The 18,926-nt window shown below is 34.5% G+C and overlaps 4 protein-coding genes across 9 annotated transcripts; 1 reads left to right on the forward strand and 3 right to left on the reverse strand.

The window, feature by feature from the left end:
* The first annotated feature begins 6,054 nt into the window (after positions 1-6,054).
* Positions 6,055-8,301, forward strand: LOC140864060 (RNA demethylase ALKBH9B-like). 3 transcript variants are annotated; one of them, XM_073267959.1, is made up of 6 exons: positions 6,055-6,224; positions 6,486-6,947; positions 7,106-7,191; positions 7,285-7,595; positions 7,690-7,761; positions 7,844-8,301. In XM_073267959.1, exons 1-6 carry the CDS (start codon positions 6,080-6,082, stop codon positions 7,998-8,000), a joined length of 1,233 nt encoding a protein of 410 aa, XP_073124060.1. In that variant the 5' UTR covers positions 6,055-6,079; the 3' UTR covers positions 8,001-8,301. The 3 variants fall into 3 exon arrangements, with proteins under 3 accessions (XP_073124060.1, XP_073124061.1, XP_073124062.1); XM_073267960.1 differs by having other exon boundaries at positions 6,604-6,947; XM_073267961.1 differs by having other exon boundaries at positions 6,631-6,947.
* Positions 8,298-9,471, reverse strand: LOC140864062 (WEB family protein At2g17940-like). 2 transcript variants are annotated; one of them, XM_073267963.1, is made up of 2 exons: positions 9,199-9,471; positions 8,298-8,985 (listed from the first exon to the last, which is right to left on the reverse strand). In XM_073267963.1, exons 1-2 carry the CDS (start codon positions 9,334-9,336, stop codon positions 8,500-8,502), a joined length of 624 nt encoding a protein of 207 aa, XP_073124064.1. In that variant the 5' UTR covers positions 9,337-9,471; the 3' UTR covers positions 8,298-8,499. The 2 variants fall into 2 exon arrangements, with proteins under 2 accessions (XP_073124064.1, XP_073124063.1); XM_073267962.1 differs by having other exon boundaries at positions 8,298-8,991.
* Positions 9,472-12,283: 2,812 nt separating this feature from the next.
* Positions 12,284-13,772, reverse strand: LOC140867365 (uncharacterized). The gene is made up of 3 exons (XM_073272439.1): positions 13,614-13,772; positions 13,060-13,499; positions 12,284-12,931 (listed from the first exon to the last, which is right to left on the reverse strand). Exons 1-3 carry the CDS (start codon positions 13,669-13,671, stop codon positions 12,461-12,463), a joined length of 969 nt encoding a protein of 322 aa, XP_073128540.1. The 5' UTR covers positions 13,672-13,772; the 3' UTR covers positions 12,284-12,460.
* A 1,495-nt stretch (positions 13,773-15,267) lies between these two features.
* On the reverse strand, positions 15,268-18,683 carry LOC140863745 (constitutive photomorphogenesis protein 10). Of its 3 annotated transcripts, none has more exons than XM_073267365.1 (5): positions 18,566-18,638; positions 17,792-18,056; positions 16,353-16,426; positions 16,036-16,183; positions 15,268-15,679 (listed from the first exon to the last, which is right to left on the reverse strand). In XM_073267365.1, exons 2-5 carry the CDS (start codon positions 18,018-18,020, stop codon positions 15,582-15,584), a joined length of 549 nt encoding a protein of 182 aa, XP_073123466.1. In that variant the 5' UTR covers positions 18,021-18,056; positions 18,566-18,638; the 3' UTR covers positions 15,268-15,581. The 3 variants fall into 3 exon arrangements, with proteins under 3 accessions (XP_073123466.1, XP_073123464.1, XP_073123465.1); XM_073267363.1 differs by having other exon boundaries at positions 15,269-15,679; positions 18,543-18,683; XM_073267364.1 differs by having other exon boundaries at positions 15,269-15,679; positions 17,792-18,069; positions 18,543-18,651.
* Positions 18,684-18,926: the final 243 nt, after the last annotated feature.

Here is an 18,926-nt window from a genome sequence, read left to right on the forward strand (position 1 = left end):
ACACAAAAAAAAAATTGAAATTTGACAACACATAGGAATAACATCGTGCAAAGAAGCAAATCTGTAATTTTACCGTATACATTTAAGTATACACCTAAAATTAAATTTATGTTTAAAAAAAAATAAAAAAAAATAAAGACAGTACTGGACGTAATCCCCAACAAATGAGATGACCGTGGCCAGGTTGGAGTTGTTTGGAGGATTTGGCTTCTACATTGATTTCACAGACGAATATGAATCCAAGCTGCTTTTGGCAAATAGCATATATATTAGGACCATGTAAAAATACACAAAAAGCCGCCAATTTTGTTGTCAAGAATGCGGTTCAAGGCATCCTATATAGTGTTCAAATTCTAGTGATTTCCACATTTTACAATGTACAAATACAATGTGTGAATTTTTTCTTTGAATGTATACAAGTGGTAGAAACTTTGAGCCTTGAGGTATTAACTCAATAAATTATTCATTTTCATGGACTAATTAATTTTATTACAAGGAGCCCTGTAGACTTGTTCAAACTACGTACGTAGACCTGGCCACAGTCCGGGTCCGGGTTGGCATTTAGCCAACCCTTAACCGGCCCGCCAATGGCCGGTTCCGGTCCGGGTCGGTGAACCGGCGGTTCCGGTCCGGGTCCGGGTCCGGTTAACCGCCGGTTCAGGGTCCGGGCTAAACCATGCCATTTTAAAAAAAAAAAAAAAATTGCAGCGCTGGGGCGCCAAAACTTCGAATTAAATTCGAAGGGGCAGCGCTGGGGCACTGCACCTTCGAAATTTATTTTTTAAAAAAATTTTTAAACAAATTTTTAATAAGACATATTCTTTAAATAATCTCAATCAAATATTTCATATCTCCATAATGAAAATCTATTACATTTATTAAATAAACAATATATTAGAATTTCAACATCTTAATATCTTATGACTTAATATTACAAATCTATTACATCTTATTATAGTTCACTCGCATTTCCTCCCGTCGTAGTTCCGGATGTTCATTCGGTATCATCTTGGTCTTCTTCATCACTTTGAATATGTTGTGTTCGAGTAGCGGCTTTTGACCAATCATTGAGCAAACATTGGGCTTTCAAGTTTTCCGGCCTTAAGCTAGAACGTCTCTCGTCCAATGTATTTCCTCCAATACTAAATGTTTGCTCCACTGCAACTGTTGAAACCGGACAAGCTAGAATTTCTTTTGCCATTATAGCCAAAATTGGATATATTTGTGTTTTTTGCGACCACCATCTCAAAATGTCGAAGTTTTTCTCATCTGTATCACTAAAATCAAAAATAGTGGTAAAATAATTCTCAAGTTCCTGACTGGAACTTGAGGATCCTCATGGACGTTTCGTCCGTTCCCTTAATAAAAGTTGTTCTTTAGTAAGTTTAGAAGAAATATTACTAATTGCAGTGGATTGTGTTTCATGTGAAACAATTTGTCCACCATATTTGATGTTATATTTATTATAAATATCAAGTAAATGAGTTTTAATATTAAACAAAATCAATGGGATAGAAGGAATCGTTTCCGCAATAGGCTCCAAAGATTCATAATATAATGTTAACATGTCGCTTAAGCCATCTAATTTAAGTCTATGATTTAAAACAAAAGCACATAAAAAATTTTCAGAAATGAACAAAAAATATTTTTTCCATTTTGCTTTCATGACGAGAATATATTGAGATAAAGCACTATCATTAGAATTAACATGTTCATGTAAAATACAAGCAATGTTGCAATAATGTGTTAAAACTAAATGTGAAGTAGGGTAATAAACACCGGATAATTGGTCATTAGCATCATTAAAAACTTTTAAAATTTCACAAATACTAGTGCATATGTTCCATTGATTTGAAAACAAATAAATATCACGAGTTTGAACAAATTGATGAAAAAATATACATAATAAATCTTTATATTCAAAAGAGGATAATAACAATTTATATGTTGAATTCCAACGAGTTGGAACATCTTGTGCAAACCGCTTAGGCTTCATACCATTTACTTTACAAAATTTTTCCCATTGCTTCATAACTTGAGGATGCGTCCATAAATAATGAATAGCGTTCCTAATTGGTTTAATATGTATGCCTAAACTTTTTAGTCCATCTTGAACACACAAATTTAAAATATGACATGTGCATCTAATATGAAAAATTTTTCCACCTAGTGATGATTTACATATTTCAATAAGCTCACTAATACTAGAAGTATTTGCACTAGCATTATCAAAAGACATTGAAAAAATTTTGGTAGTTAGACCATATTCTTCTAAAATAACAAATATAAGTTGCGAAATATTTTGTGTCGTGTGTGATTCGTTGAAACATCTATATGCAAGCAACCTTTTTTGAATGTTCCAATTATTATCAATCCAATGACATGTAATACCCATATATGAACAACTTCGCCAATGATCACTCCAAATATCGGAACACAAAGAAACTTTATTATTCAAACTATAAAATTCCTTAATTAATTCTTTCTTTTGATCAACGACTAACTTTTTCATTGTGCGTTTGAGACTATTTCTTGGAATACGTCTAATAGAAGAATTTGCACTTGTAGAAAGCCAATTTTCAAAAGATAATTTATCGCTAAAACTAAAATAAAGTTGTTCAACCGCACAAAATTTAGTCGTTTCTTCTCTAAATCTAGCTTCGTTATATTTATATAGTTGAGATTCATTACCCGATTGAGAAGAGAATACCGGAATTTGAGTTTGACCACGATCAATACCAATTTCTACCGGATGATTTTTCTCGATATGCCGCGTCAAAGTTCCATAACCACCTCCTTGTTTAAATTTGTAACATTTTGAACAATATTTGCATTTGGCTTGCAAATCACCGGAGGAAAGCGTCACCTTGTCGAAGTGTTTGGTGAAGATATCGGATGTCGGGCGAGGCACCGCTCGAGTTTGTCTTTGAGAGGCCGCCGGATCGTTCATACTTTCTTGACTTGCATAATAACGTGGTCGTGGTGGTGGTGGTGGTGGTGGTGGTGGTGGTGGTGGTGGTTGTTCAACTTGTTGTCTTTGTTGCACCTCTTGTCGAATTTCTTGAATTTCATCATCGGAATATTCAAGATCAAATCCATCGACATTGAATCGAGGATACTCGACCTCGGGTGGTATGATGTTCTTTTCCTTTCCTTTTCCTTTGTCACCCCTACGACTTAATCCCGCTCCGAACATTTGTAATTGTATAAATATGAAAATAAATCAACAATTGACAATAAACCAATAATCGAAACTTGATATTTTTTATAATTCAAGAAATTAAAAGGAATTGAGAATAGAGAGAATGAAGAGAGAATTGTGTAAACAAAATGAAAGGAGGTTGGGGGTATTTATAGATAAAATCATAAAAAATAGGTTTTTTTTTTTTAAAAAAAAAAATTAGCCGGTTGACCCGGCGGGTCGACAACGGCCACAAGATCGTGGTCGTTGATCTCAACGACCACTTGCTAGTGGCCGTTGGATCTGGGCGCCCTGATGGACGCCACGTGTCCAACCCGCCGGGTTGGACGGTTCAAACCCGGCGGGTCGGACCCATTCAACCCGGCGGATTGGACTCGCCGGGTTGCCGGTTTTCCTAAGGGAAAATCGGGACCAGACCGCCTAGTGGCCGGTCCGGTCCCGGTTTTGGGTCGGGCCCGTTGACCCGGTTAACAGGCCCGTTGACCACGGGCCCAACTCAGCCCTTGGCCAGGTCTATACGTACGTAAAAGTTAATATTGTTTAATATATCAAAGTGTAATAATAATGTAGTAAAAGATATGAGGGCGGTTTAATGAATTATTTATTAAACTATATATCATTATCCATGGACCATGAAACTAAACTTGGCTATTTGAAACTGTCAAATCTGGCTTGGCAATTATGAAGAACTTGAAACGGAGTTTAATATTAGGGGATTTTAGCAACTATATACTCCCTCCATTCTGATTACATTGCCTTATTTTATTTTTTAATCAGATTAAGAAAAAATTATTGGGAAAATAAATTTTATATAAACTTCATATTTTATCTCTATTTAATGTATTAAAAAATATTGTACAATTTTCAAGGTGTAGTACTTAATAGATATATATTAGTAAAAAAATGTAAAAAAATATTACAATGGTATATGACTATATATTTGGGACAAAAAAAAACGTGAACAATATAATTGAAAAGGAGAAAGTACATTTCACACCAAGTTTCAAAATTTTCTCCAACATGTTTACATTGTGGTTGAGTTCATGCTAACACAATGGAGTAATACTATATGATGTTGAATTCGAATATTTAAAATAAATTAAAATTAGACCATTTGATGTAATATGTGGGAACTATTCTTGCCTAACATGCATCTCATCAACCAAATATTAGATCATATTCTAGAACTCAAAAATAAGTTTTTGTTCAAAATAAGACATTTTAAATTGAGGCGAATAAGTGATTATTCATTATTATTTTTATTACAAACCTAATTTTTATTTCCAAATTTAGGTACCAGTGGTAGAACAATGAATCAAAGATTTTGTATGAATGATAATTTGCACACGGGCTTGAATTCAACTAATATTTTTCTTTTAAAAAAATTATTGACATTTCTTACTATAACCTCATGACATGATTATATTTAGCTACAACACAAACACACACACACATATATAATATTTTAAATTTTTAACAAAGTCATTAGAGATGACAATGGATCGGATTCGGGTAATGTCTCCGTTCTCATACATCTTCGTTTTATATCCACCCATGTACTCATCCACATCCCCGTCAGATATTTAACTTTCATCCACATTCTTATATTCATCAGAGGACGAATACTCATACTCTAGCTACCCAAATATTATCACATACAATTGCATTTTTAAAATTTTGATTATTTTCATAAAATTATGCTTTTTTTACCAAATTTTATAAGAACAATAAGAAAAAGATGAAAGATTAAAAAAACAATAGCAAACTAAACATAATATAAGAAATAAAAAAATATTATATATAATTTATTTCAACACCATTATTCTACAAAATAGTGTTAGTTTTATACTAAAAATTTTAATGTTGCATCCAAGTACCATCATTCAACAAAAAAAATTAGAATTAACATTTTCTTTAATATAAATAAATGCATACATAAATAAATATATACATATATACTTATATATTTAATCGGGTATTTGGGTCGGGTATATGTTGGATATTACTATATCCGCTTCCATCCCCAAATCTGAAATCTCTATAATCAATTACTTATTTATTTAATTAATCGAGTCAAAAAAATTTCTCTATACACTCCACAATTTGGGTCAAATATTGAATTCTTCATCGGGCCATGGATAGAAAGAAATTGTGATACCTAAAAGTCATTCGTTCAAAACATCAATCAAAGTAAACTTTTGAAACCCTGCATGCCCGAGGACATCCTATGTTACAAAGGATTTATTGTCTTGAGATACAAATTATAAAAATAACTTCGTTCGAATTCACGCGAGATTAAAATCAAGCTGTAAATATACACTATGTTTTTTTTTATTTTTAATAATCGGTAAAAATGTTTATACAAAAATTCGAAAAAATGGTTTTAGTCTTTTAAAAGATAAAAATATATCCACGTGTCGAATCATTTAAATTTTATTTCGTAAATATTATTGAATATTTAAATTGATGATGATTAATATTTAAATTGATGATGATATGAAATATAATTTTATGAAAACAATGCTGAGAAGTGGTAAAAAAAATTAAATATATTTTACACGTATTAAATATGTCAGAAAAATTTGAAATTAGGTCTCTTATATAAGATTGTTTAACAGATGTACAAATTAATTCAGTCCATATCTTTTTGTGTAAATAATACTTTTCAAGTAATATTTTTTGTTAATTAGAATCGAAAATTTATTTCATGAAATTGATAATGAGACATTTGAGTTTTTATGAATAAATTATTACATAATTTTTATTTATGGAAAGAATATTTCGACTTATATTTTCCTTGTAAAAACTAAAAACTGAAGGAAATAAGTGCAACAACCTCAGATATATTTTTCCACCTGTCTGTAAGATTTGGACATCATGGGTCCTTCCGCACTCCGATACGACGGCGCAGAATGCCGGGATGCGGCGGAGTTCCTCCGGAGTTGGCTACCGTTCCTCTCCGACGGCCTCTGCAACCACTGCGAGCGATCCATCTCCGATCGCATCCGATCCCTTCACGCAGGTGCGTTCTTGTACACTTCCTTCCTGTATTGCTTAATTTGGATTAGATTTCGAATTTGGTTTCAATTGGAGAATTTGCTTTTTCCCGTGTTCTTTCCATTCTTTTCCTTGATTGGGCAGCTGTGGGGTTTTGGCAAAATTGTGAAAATAGAAGCAATTTATTCTTTTGATGAAGTTTCCACTTGTATCTTTTTTATTCTTTTCCACTTAATTCCGTCATGATTTTGGTCGGCGGTCTAAAATTGATGATCTTTTGATGTAGGAGAGAAATTTGAGGTTAGGACTCCTCTTGTGATAGAGAAGAATCGAACTAATAGACATCTATGTAGTTACAGCCCCGATTCAGCTGACTATATTTCAGATACATGCTCACCATACAGTTTTATTGCAAATTCGAGGGCGAAAAGGTCGTGGGCCGATATGTATCATGCTGATGAACATGTATCTAGCCATGAATTTGCCAATGTGTACGAGTCCTGTGAGGAAATATGGATTGATGGAGTAAAGGAACCGGCGGCTTTGTCCATGGATGAGAGGGAGTATACTGGATTTTGTAATGTGAGGAAGAAAGATTTTGAATTGATCGAAAGAGTAAATGGGGAGTTTTTGAATGTAGTCGACGGATTGGAGTTACATACGGGTGTCTTTAGTGTAGAGGAACAGAAGAGGATTGTTTCACATGTCGAGTGGCTCAAGGAGATGGGAAGGAAAAGACTCTTGAGAGGTTAGTCATTTATATGATGTTGATTCACCATTCCTTTTATGAATTATTTTCTTCGAGTGGCGTAGTCATTTCTGTAAAAAGACAGATAATTGTATGAAATATTTTGTTATCATAACACATATATATAAGTATGCTTTTCTTGAAAATTTTCATTGTAGAGCGCACTTATTCTGCACCTCGGAAGTGGATGAGGGGAAAGGGACGCATAACTCTGCAATTCGGCTGCTGTTATAATTATGCTACGGTATGTATTTCCCATATAGCGTACTTTGATTTGAATTTTTTTTGTTTTTTGAAATTTAAATAAACTCTATGTTACTTATTTTGTTGGTTACAGGATAAATCTGGTAATCCACCAGGGATTCTCAGAAATGAAATTGCAGATCCTATACCTGAACTATTCAAGTCCATGATCAAAAGGCTTGTCCGATGGCATGTTTTACCTGAGTACTGCGTTCCCGACAGCTGCATTGTCAATATTTACGAGGAGGGAGATTGCATTCCGCCTCATATCGACAATCACGACTTTGTTCGACCATTTTGTACAGTTTCATTTCTTAGAGAGTGCGAAATATTGTTCGGTTCCAACTTGAAAATAGTGGGTGCTGGTGAGTTTTCCGGTTCTTTGGCAGTTCCTCTCCCGGTTGGGTGAGTGTTTGTTACGAAGAACTTGATATTTCAATCTTTTCATTACCTTTTTGTTTCGTTTAAATAATGGGATTGATTTGAAATCTTGAACCAGGTCTGTTCTCGTTATAAATGGAAATGGAGCAGACGTTGCTAAGCATTGTGTGCCTGCAGTCCCAGCCAGAAGGTATGTGCTATCGATGATTCAATGACAGCGATGGATTCGACGCTCTTGTATATATATTGATTCTTGTTTGCTTGTCCTCCAGAATATCGATTACCTTCAGGAAAATGCATCAATCCAAATTGCCGGTCGGGTATGCTCCAGAACCTGATCTGATAGGGCTTCAGCCACTTTCACATGACCCGGTCGGATCACCAAGACCCCAACAAAGCGTCACCTATGCTACTACTTTAAATTCGTAGAGAGATGCAAGGGCAGAAGGAGACAGGCCATTCAAAGAGAGAAGAATCATACCATGATACGAAGATCGATTCCCTTTCCTCAGATGAAATCCTGGATCGAGATCGTGTAAATCAGCATAAATGATCCGCCGAGCTAGGCTCAAAATATTTAGTTAAGCCTATCCTCGCTCTGTTTATCATAGATTCTTGGATAACTTAATAAAATTGAATTGTACTAGCACATTGATTCATTTTTGTTAGCTGATTTCATACCATATCAGATATGATGGACTCATGAATGACTCAAAATACGAACAATGTTATTTATACTCCAAATTTTGTTACATACACACTCCACTTGATGAATAATACATGAATTATTTTATTCAGAAAGTGGAGTGCCGAGTGATAGAAAATAAAATGCAGATAATACCAACAAATTAAAACTTCCCAGATAAAAATTAACAAAAAAAGCAAAACTAAGATATGATTGGGGCAAAAAGAAAATACTCTCCAAGATTCACTTTCTCTCCTCAATCTCCTTAGTCTTCAAGAAAAACCCTCCAATCAATGGAACCAAACTCTTCCTCCTCCATTTCTTCTTGGCCAAAACCACTTGCTCTCCATCTTCACCAGCCTCATTATTTATCAACACTTTTGTCAGCAATGGGGGACTTGCAAATTTGACAGATCTTTTCTTCTCCAATTCAATCAAAATTCCATCTTGCAGGAATCTGTTTTCGGTTTCGAACTTCTTTTCGACATCTTCACTTGTCTTTTCAACTAGCTTTATTTCTTCAATCTCTGGTTTTTCCAGATGGGATTTGATTTCTCTTGCCATTAACTGATTTAACTCCCTTTTCGTGTGTTCTAGTTCTTGCCTCAGTGAAGTTACACAATGTGCCATGGCAGCTCCGTCTTCTTTTGCTTTCTCGAGGATTTGCTTCGTCTCTTCAAGCTCGGCTTTGACGGCTCCGACGTTGGAGGTCCGGTTTGGACCATTACTCTGCATCTGATCAAAAATGACAAATTTTGTCATATATGCATGTATTGCATGTATAAGAATTAAAGATGTCGAAATCTAATATGGGCTCAGAAATTTTTATTTATGCTATGAACTTTTATAATTTAAGATTTTAAATTCAAACAAAAACTAAACAATGAACCGATAATATATGACTGCCAGAAACAGCTTCTTGTGAATCATGCATGTATCTACCTCTTTAAGCTTGTTAGCATAGATTTCTCCGGCTAGTACTTTCTCCCCAAACAACACGACGGCTTCTTTCACGGATCGGAATGGCCGCCTTGTGTCGATCTCGACTCTTCCCCTCACCACGACGCCTCCTTCCTGCATACTTATTCACCTTTTTGTGCTGGGAACAGTTTACTCTAATGAATAAAATTCACTCAACTGGTATATATTCAAAGGTGACAAGAATACAAAATGTCTTTACTTATATATAGATAGCTAGGGGAGAAATGAACATGTGCATGTAGTTTCCATTTGTTTGTTACTAATAAGTGGTGGTGGATGTCAATTATGACTCGAGAATTTTGTGAAAGAGAACTTACATTATATTATCATATATATTCTAAACATTGGAGTATTTGGGTCTTAAATTTTTTTATAAATTACTTATAAAACTATAGTGGATGTCCCTAGGGAAGGTTGAAGAAATAAATAAATGTTTTACTTTTGACTAAAAGAAGGTATTAAAATCAGAGGAGTTTGTTTAGTTTCTTGGCTTTCACTACACTAGAAATTTGTTTATTGATATTGATGGATTAGGATTGGTGGTTGAGCCATCTTAATTGTTTTCAAAATGGAAATGATGTGTGCTTATGTCATATACTATGTAAGGATTGCTTCAATGCATGTAGATATAATTTAGTTTTTAAAATATGTCTTTTCTTCAATGTGGACCCCGATTTGTTATGTTCCAAATCTAATAATTTAATGTTAAGCATACACATAATAATTGTGATGTGTACATCTAATGTTTGCATAAACATACTTTTGAAACATGGGAATGGTCCAAAAGACTTACCTTGCAACTCTTATATCTCACTCCAAATTATAACCATATAAAGTAGTTGTCATCATTATAAACGAGACTTAAGTATGGACTCGAGACATCGAGCAAAAAAATTACAAATTTTTTTTTATATATATTCACCTAAATAAATTAAAAAAATTACCCGCAGTCAGCAGAAATCGAACCTTAGACAAAAGGATATAAGGGTATCAACCTTGTCTCTCTCGTCTTTATAGCATCAAGTATCCAAGCTTAATATTCCGTCCCCATTATTCACGTCAATACAAGTCCCAATTATTTGTCAATTTCTTTTATCCAGTCCATGAAAAAATATTGTTTGTAACTACATATATGGATTAGGTCGACATCTCACTGCATAAACATACTTTTTGAATGGTCCAAAGACTTTACCTTGCAACTCTTATATCTCAATCATCTTTTTTTTTTTTTTTTTTTTTCATACAATGCAATCTTAATTCAAATTATAACCATATAAAGTAGTTGTCAGTATTACAAATGAAACTTGAGTATGGACTCGAGACATGTTTATCTCGAGCATAAAAATTACAAAAAAAAACTTTTATATATATTCACCTAAATAAATTAAAAAAATTACCCGCAGTCAGCAGAAATCGAACCTTAGACAAAAGGATCTCAAGGTATCAACCTTATCTCTCTCATCTTTATAGCATCAAGTATCCAAGTTTAGAGTAGCACTCCTGTGAGACCGTTTCATACGTGAAACGGGTTAATTCTACCCATATTTACAATAATAAGTAATACTTTTGACATAAAAAATATTACTTTTTAATGGGTGACCCAAATAGGAGATCAGTATCACATAATTAACCTGTGAGACCGTCTCATGGGAGTGTTTGTCCCAAGTTTAATATTCCATCCCCATGATTCACGTCAATACAAGTCCCAATTATTTGTCAATTTTTTTATCCAATCATGAAAAAATATTGTTAATAATTACAAATATGGATTAGGTCGACGTCTCACTAAATATAGAATTTAATATGTCCAAAAACATAAACCTATTCCTTTGACGTGGAGCCCAATTTGTTATGTTTTCCCTCCCGATAATGCAAAGTATACTTTGTAATGTATGATTGTGCATTTAATGTTTGTATGTATAAATATATACTTTCGAAAATCGAAATATAGTTTTATTTGATAGAGTTGATGATTTTTAGTCCAAGTTCCTGCTGGGATAATTTAGTTGAAACCCACGATTTTTGTTCCAAATTTTTACTTGTACTTATAAATAATATTTGACTTCACGTTCGATCCAATCCTGCATTCTAAAGGATTAATTCAGTTGTATTAAACCGAATCCAATCTAAAATACAGACTTAAACAACAATATAACTAAAACTAATATACATTTATTTGTAAGCAAAAGTAATAAATATGCAACTGATAAAATAGAAGTTTCCCAAGCAAATATATTATCAAATGCGAGCAGCAGCAATCAGCAGCAAATGCTGACGGATAAAAGTAGGGATTTGTTGGCAAAATCAGCGAGATCATCGACGAAGATGGGTTCGGTTTCTGCTGCCATTGCTCGAATCATGGGCGGTATTGCGTGGTGGCAAACAACAACTTCTTAAAGCAGCATATGATTGGTATCATAGATTGTGTCAAGGATTAAAACTGAAATATGAAAATATAGAGAATCAAAATTTATAATTAGAGTTCGTATGTATGAGAAATGATTTCACATAGTGACCCATTTAGGGTGTGTCTACCAATTTGTTAAACGGAGCCTTAAAAACTATCGATGTTGCAATCCAACTTCCAAACTCCTACACGTGTGGTAATTTTTTTTCCATCTGTTTGTTTTGTTTAAAAAAAATATTAATTTTATACATATCAATCATGGAATAATCAAATTAATTAAAATTTATAATATTCCAATTATATTATTAAATTTTAAACTTTATGAAAAATGCGATAAAAAAGATCATGGGTTATCAGGACGGACCGACTCATAACTTATCAAAACATATTTTTTAATGTTAAATTTAAGATCAAATTGTAGGTACTAAGATTAAAATGTATGAAGAGTAGTAATTAGAGGATTGGAAGAAAAAAAACTTCATTAAAAATCAGTTATGTTGAGGTGCATTGTTTTATTAATAATAATAAAAATGATATTATTATTTATGATAAATGAAATTGATATTCTTATTTAAACAAAACAGAAAATGAAAAGCAAATGATTTTACCACACTTTTGGAAGCAGCTCCCATTTTGCTGATCATATTTATCATGAAAAGCATAGTCCGTGATTCCAAAACAAGTAATTCGAAAAATCAGAAATCAAACTTAACAAACCATGGTGTCACCAGAAAAGACAGCCATCAGCAACCAACAACAATAAACCCCCCAAAAACAAGCAATCTTCTATAGACTAGATCATCATCATATTCATCTTCATTCATCGATGGCTTCGGTGAATTCCTCATCGTCACTGTTGTACACGAATCGGATGTGCTTGCCAGTAAATTTAGCCGTCCCATGAAAGCTAATCTTGCTGATTCCTTCACATATATCATCAACAAGTCCATCATCATATTCTTCCTCTTCTTCGTAGGAATGATCGCCTTCGAAGTTATCGCCCTCTTGTTCTTCTTGTTCATATTCTTCTTCTTCTTCCTCCTCCTCTCTAGTACTGCTTGCATTGGCCTGAATCGACCAGACTGATGAGTCGTCATCGTCGTCTGTGGATGGTTTTTTTATGCTACTTTCGGTTTCTTCACAGATTTGTCCCTGATGCGCAGAGGAGCACTTGGATGAATCAGAACTCTCTGATTTCTCAGAGAAATCAAGCAGCAGAGACCTATTGATAACGTTATCAGATTCCACGCTTTCTTGTTTCTTTTCATCTGAAATCTCAGCAATCATCTTTTGCCAATCATAAAACAATAACAAGAAAATCAGATCAGTGACACTACATAATCCCACCAACAAATCAAACAAACAAACAAAAAGGTCAAGATCCCCATCAAAGAAAGACTAATCATTCACAAAACCTGGGGGATCAGAAAAACCGGAGGAGAAATTGCAACACAAGGTGGGCCATTCGTATTTCCCGAAAAATTCAAAACTTGTGGCGTGTTTGCGGGAGTAGGAGCAACCAGGCTAATGCAGGGAGACTTCACAAGCCCTTGAAAGTTGTTGAAGAAAGGCCTGTTTTCAATGGTAATTTTCGAAAGCTCGGCTTCTTCTTCGACTTTCTGCAGAAGGGTCTTCACTTGACCCCTCAACAGAGCCTCCCCCGATCCAGGAGTTCCGCTACAACGCACTTGACTGCACGGTCTTTTCTTGGACATTGCCGATGATGGGGTCTCAAGAATTCCCATTGCAACCCCAACAATAGGCGAATCATTCGTAATATCAGAAAGCGCAGTCTGATATTTACCACTTATCTTCTTCGATTTCGTCACAGACTTATCTGATTCCTCCAGTTTCCCTGAACAAAACAAGAAAAAAAGAAAAAAAAAAAAAAGATCAACCAAACATACAAAAACAATAAAAAGTCACGCAATCATGATTCTTGAAACGCGGTGAATGGGGAATATCATACTCAACACGGCCGAGGTTTGTGATCTGGTTGTACTTCTTGTGGATAGTGGAGTTTCCATTGTTTAGCAGAGAGATTCTTGATTCGGGTGGCCGGAAATTCAAGCTTTTGTGATCGCCGGCGATGGCAAGAAACTGAAAGGCGAATGTATAATTGGAGAGAAATAATACTGCAGAATCGAATAAAGGTGTAATCTGAAAGAGGAGAGAATGATTATATAGAGAATTTTGGGGTTTACGGAGAGATTATTATGACCGTTGGAGTGTGCTAAGGCGGCGCGGCTCAACGTTCCTGAGGAAACTAGCCGTTGGGGATTTGAACGGATCCTCGAGATTTTGGACTGTCGTATTGGATCAGGTTGGGCCTCGGCCCAGTACTACCTGAGGATTAACAAATCGGATCTTTATATACACAAGACTTCGGTCTTTGGGTATCGCTAAATTAGGCCCGTTATATTTAATTAAAATACTCTAGTTTGATTCAAAAACATTTAAGACATTGTTTGGTTTGATGTATTATTAATCTATGTATTACTTATCCCATTCAATTTGGCGTTATTCTTGTCATATTATTTATTCATTTATTAATTATTAATTTTACATCAATCAAATCAAATAAATTATAATCTATCCATCAAATCAAATAATGTATTAACTATTTTTTCTTATTTATTTTTAATTTACATTATATTATTTATCTATGTATTACTTATCCTATCACTCAAACCAAACGATGTCTAAATGATAGTTCAACTAATAAAATTATAAATACACAAAAAACTGATATGTAAAGGAATAATATTCTCTTTAAAACACTCTTAAATTGACATATAATACATTTTATTTGATGGAAATTACCTTGTCTGAGTGTCGTTTATCCATAAAATCTTTACAATTTGTGATTAAAAAGTTTTAAAATTACAAGTTTTAAAGCTTGGTTAGAAAATTTGTAATCTGACATTATTTAGTTAATGAGAATTACGAGATTTCTAGTTTTAAAAAAAAAAAGTTTTAAAATTAATAAACAAATATTATATTTTGCACACCAAAAAATCCTTATTAAGCCACTATTTTAGACAGGCAATCGGTCGCCACCTTTGATATAATTAAGTCAACTTGTCTTACAACGTAAATTCATTGTTCATTTGGCATTGAATTCTTCTGAGTCATCATTGGATGGTCTGTACTGAAACTAGGAGTGCAAACGAATCGATCCGATTCGTAAACTTTATGAGTTTGCTCGATAAATATTTGATTCGTATTCGAACTTATCGAACTCGAGCGAATTCGAATATGTTCGAACTTTTTTTCGAGCCGAGCTCGAGCCAAAATTATTATATTCGATAGTTCGCGAATAATTTGCGAGCCTTAATATTTAATTAATATAATATAATTATATAACAAAAATATATATATACATTTCGAACATTTTCGAACATTTCGAGTTTTTCGAACCATAATATCCGAGCAATAGTTCACAAATAGGTTCGAATGTTTCGAGCCGAACTCGAACTCCATTTCGAGCCGAACTCGAGCCAAAATATTTGAAATTATCGAGCTTTCAACCAAGCTCGGACTCGAATATACTCTTATCGAACCGAATTTGAGCCTCAAAATTTTACCATTATTCGACTCGATTCGGCTTGTTTACACCCCTAACTGGATTTGATAAAATAAAGGATAAATTATTGTAAAATCCAATTTTGTAAAATGCTGTGGCAAACATTTTTGTCAAAGTATGTTGCGTTCAACTAGACTGTTAGAGCAACATATGGCCTTGTTCCTTCTCCCCTATCATAACAAGTTCGTTTGCATACCCAAAAGCGAAAACACTATCTCCATAAAAGCATTTTAGGTGATACATTTCCGGGATCACTCAACAAGAAAGGCGAAAGCGCAAATTAATCCAGTTATTGCTTCTGGACACTTGAGTTGGAGCCTTTCAAAAGTAGCTCCTTTGCTTAAACGTTAGCTACCTCGCGAATCTTAGTGTCCATTCTGTAGCTTGCAGGTCATGCTTCGCTCTGTCAGCCAAGTATAAGTTGGCAATACTGGGTACAAGTGGCTTATCTGCAAGAAACATCACATCTAGATGATTAAGACAACGTGTGAATTGCGTGTAACTAACCAGCAAATGGATGGGAATTGAGATTTACTTCCACTGCATGAGAAACCAATATGTACTTGCAATTTTGCATGCTAACGAAAGTTAATAATGAGCTTGTAATACATGCGTGAGTGCAACTAAGGAACAGAAAAATGGTCTCGACCATAAAACTTACAAAAAAAACAATGGCCTAAGGGCACACGGTTCAGCTAACATACCATATCAAAAAGCATGGGAAGCACTAGTGGTCTGCCCTTGTCTTTATTCATCAATCGAAACAAAGAAAGAGCATGAGTTATATCAGTTTAAAAACACTCACAGACATCAGGGCTGGTGAATATCGATCTGAGAGCAAGCAGAACTTTTGATATTGTTAGAGCCGGACTCCAACCATCTTTCAGGATATCCAAACTAACATTGCCATTAGAGTCAACATTGCAATGGTAGATGCGGGTTTTGAATACAACCTGCAAGCCTAAAATCAAAAGTCAGAAGAAATAAAGCTAAAGAATTCAATCTAGTACTCGATCACAGTATCAGACCATGATTCTTCCGGAAAGGATATCTTTTGTACCATTCAAATTGTAGGTAGAATGTCCGATGAATTTTATTGATTTAAATGATATGCCGCATTACCTTGGGAGGCTTGAATGGATAATCACTAGGGAAGGTTATATCTAGGAAAAATATGCCTCCTTCATATGGGGTCCCTACAAATAATTTGAGAAGCTCAATTAGATCTATCTCATTTAAATTAAAAAAAAAAAACCTATGCTAGGGCAAGAAATTTTAGAGATATCATATATGATTTAAGACCCTGCAAACAACGATCCAGAGGACAAAATGTCCAGCATATTAACCCATGCTCAAATCGCGTTATTATTATTATTATTAGAAGCTCTGTCTGCTGCAGACACAAAACAAAGTATAGATGAAAAAAGAGTGCCACACGAGTTTACAAACATTCGATTTGATTGTTTTCCTATTGTACAACATCCATAAGATACGTACAAGATTCACATATTCACCGGTCATTGATGCGGCACCACACATTTTGTTTTTAGTCATTGAAGGAAAGTTATCACTGGGAAAGGTGGAAAGAGAGTGCATAAGTGATCATACTTTCTGTCAAGACCGTTCCAGCCCATAAAGATACGGACCCAGACCCAGCAATAAGGCAGACATCAAATACCAAAGATTCACCCATGGGAATTTTCGAGAGGCTGCTTAGTTGATAGAAGAGTCTTGCTTAACTTATCCATTTTCTTAGCTTTCATTTGAATAAAAGCGTTTATCCCATGTGTGGGTAATCCATTAGTTAGGCAGTTCTTATCTTTCAAATTTCATAATTCTGTTATCGGATTAGGTGCAGGGTGTATAAATAACTCTGAGATTGGAGTAAAACACAAGCAATTTAAACTCAATTCAAGTTAGTGTGGAGGTCGTGAGGTTCTCTTAGTTGAGCCTTTACAAACATTCATTCAAAATTGGTAGAAGCCGAAGAAAAACACCCAAGAACAAACAACACTCTGCGCTTGACGACTTCTGTGTTCATCTTCCCGTAACTCGATCCATATCCCGCGCACACAACACTTTCCTTCATGTCTTTTTAAATTTATTTTCCAATATCAATGTGAAACAAGTAAATTCAGGGACTCACAAAACCTACTAACAGATCACAACGAAGGTTTTAATACCTCAACTTGTTGTTGACGAGGCGAAATTCAAGATCTGGAAATAACCCACCAAATTTTGAACACACCAATTTTGATTAGGAGCGGAACACAAACAAGTTTTTGGAACAATATCCCGTCACATTTTCCTCTATGGCAACATAATTATCACTTCTTAAATTTTTGTTGAACTTAGATAATCATCAAGATGAATTTGGTTGGTTACAACAATAAGACATCTCAAGGCCAAAAACAGCAGAAAGAGACTATCATCTACAGTTTCACCACACACACAATTCAGATTGCGGAACTTTGTAGATCATACTAGCTTGAGGCAACCATAGAAGCATGCCCATGACAGAATAACGGAAAGTTCAAGTTTAAAAGCAAGCAAAAACAAACCAGGAGGACCAAAAAGAGTCGCGACCCAATGATAGAGATTATCCCCTTTGGGGCCAGCAGAGCAGTCAGGAGGAGGGTCCATGCTGAGCTCTGACATCTCTTTCTGAATCCTCTTCCCGGAAGATGAAACTGAAGTTGTCGATGGCCATGACCGACCACCTCCTCCACCACTGCTACCTCCTCTACCACCTCCAGCCGACATCATCATCATGCTGTTATTACTACTCATCTTCAATAATATGTTCAATTGACCGATCAGCCTTGGCTGAAAACAGAAACTAAATCCTTTCAGTAATCTGCCTTTATGAATTTACCACATAAAGAATTTATAAGCTTTTATATTCATGTCAATATATTTTCCACTTTCGTTTCCACGAGGCAAGCTTATACCTTTAAGGCTTTGTACATTATAAGAAACTTAAAAAAAACAAAAATTCTAAAATAAAGGTACTAAAAACTCCAGTGGGAAACAAACAGAGTGATCAGCTAGAGCTAATAAAAGATGAGTAGGTGCCATATTAGCCATCAAATTACTCATTCTTGGGCACCAAAAAACCAGAAACTCGACAAATAAAAAATAAAAAGCCAACCCCTTCTCTTCCATGTCGAACCGAGAAAGAATAAAACAAAAACAAACAAATCTTATCTTCTTTCAGGGTATTCATTTTTTGACACAACAAATAACTCCAAAAAAAAAAAATCAAAGGTTCTGTTATGCAAATGAATAATTTCTAATCGAGGAAAATAGTACCTCGTTACGGAAAAATACTCAACTTTCACTCGAAGAGAGTCGGGGCGAATGCGAAGAAGAAGAGAGCGAGGGTTGAACTCTATTTTGATCGAGTTTCAGGAAGCTCTCCCAGTCCCAGTTGCGATACAATGTTAATTATTTCTTTATGTTTATCTAAAATCTAAATAGCTAACCCTTCAAAGAAAAACATAAAAGATTTTTTTTATAAAAAAAAAAAAAAGAAAGTAGTACTATTTTAGGATTTTTTTTTAAATAAATCGGGCAGATTTTTTATTTTCCATTTTTTGGAATAGTCGTGTTGGTGTCGCAAGATTCGTGACATTATTTGAACTGTCATTCAACGTTCGTTGATGTTCTATTGTTCTACAAAACATTATAGTTATA

Source organism: Henckelia pumila, chromosome 4 (assembly GCF_033568475.1).
Source record: "Henckelia pumila isolate YLH828 chromosome 4, ASM3356847v2, whole genome shotgun sequence".
Classification (NCBI taxonomy): Eukaryota; Viridiplantae; Streptophyta; class Magnoliopsida; order Lamiales; family Gesneriaceae; genus Henckelia; species Henckelia pumila.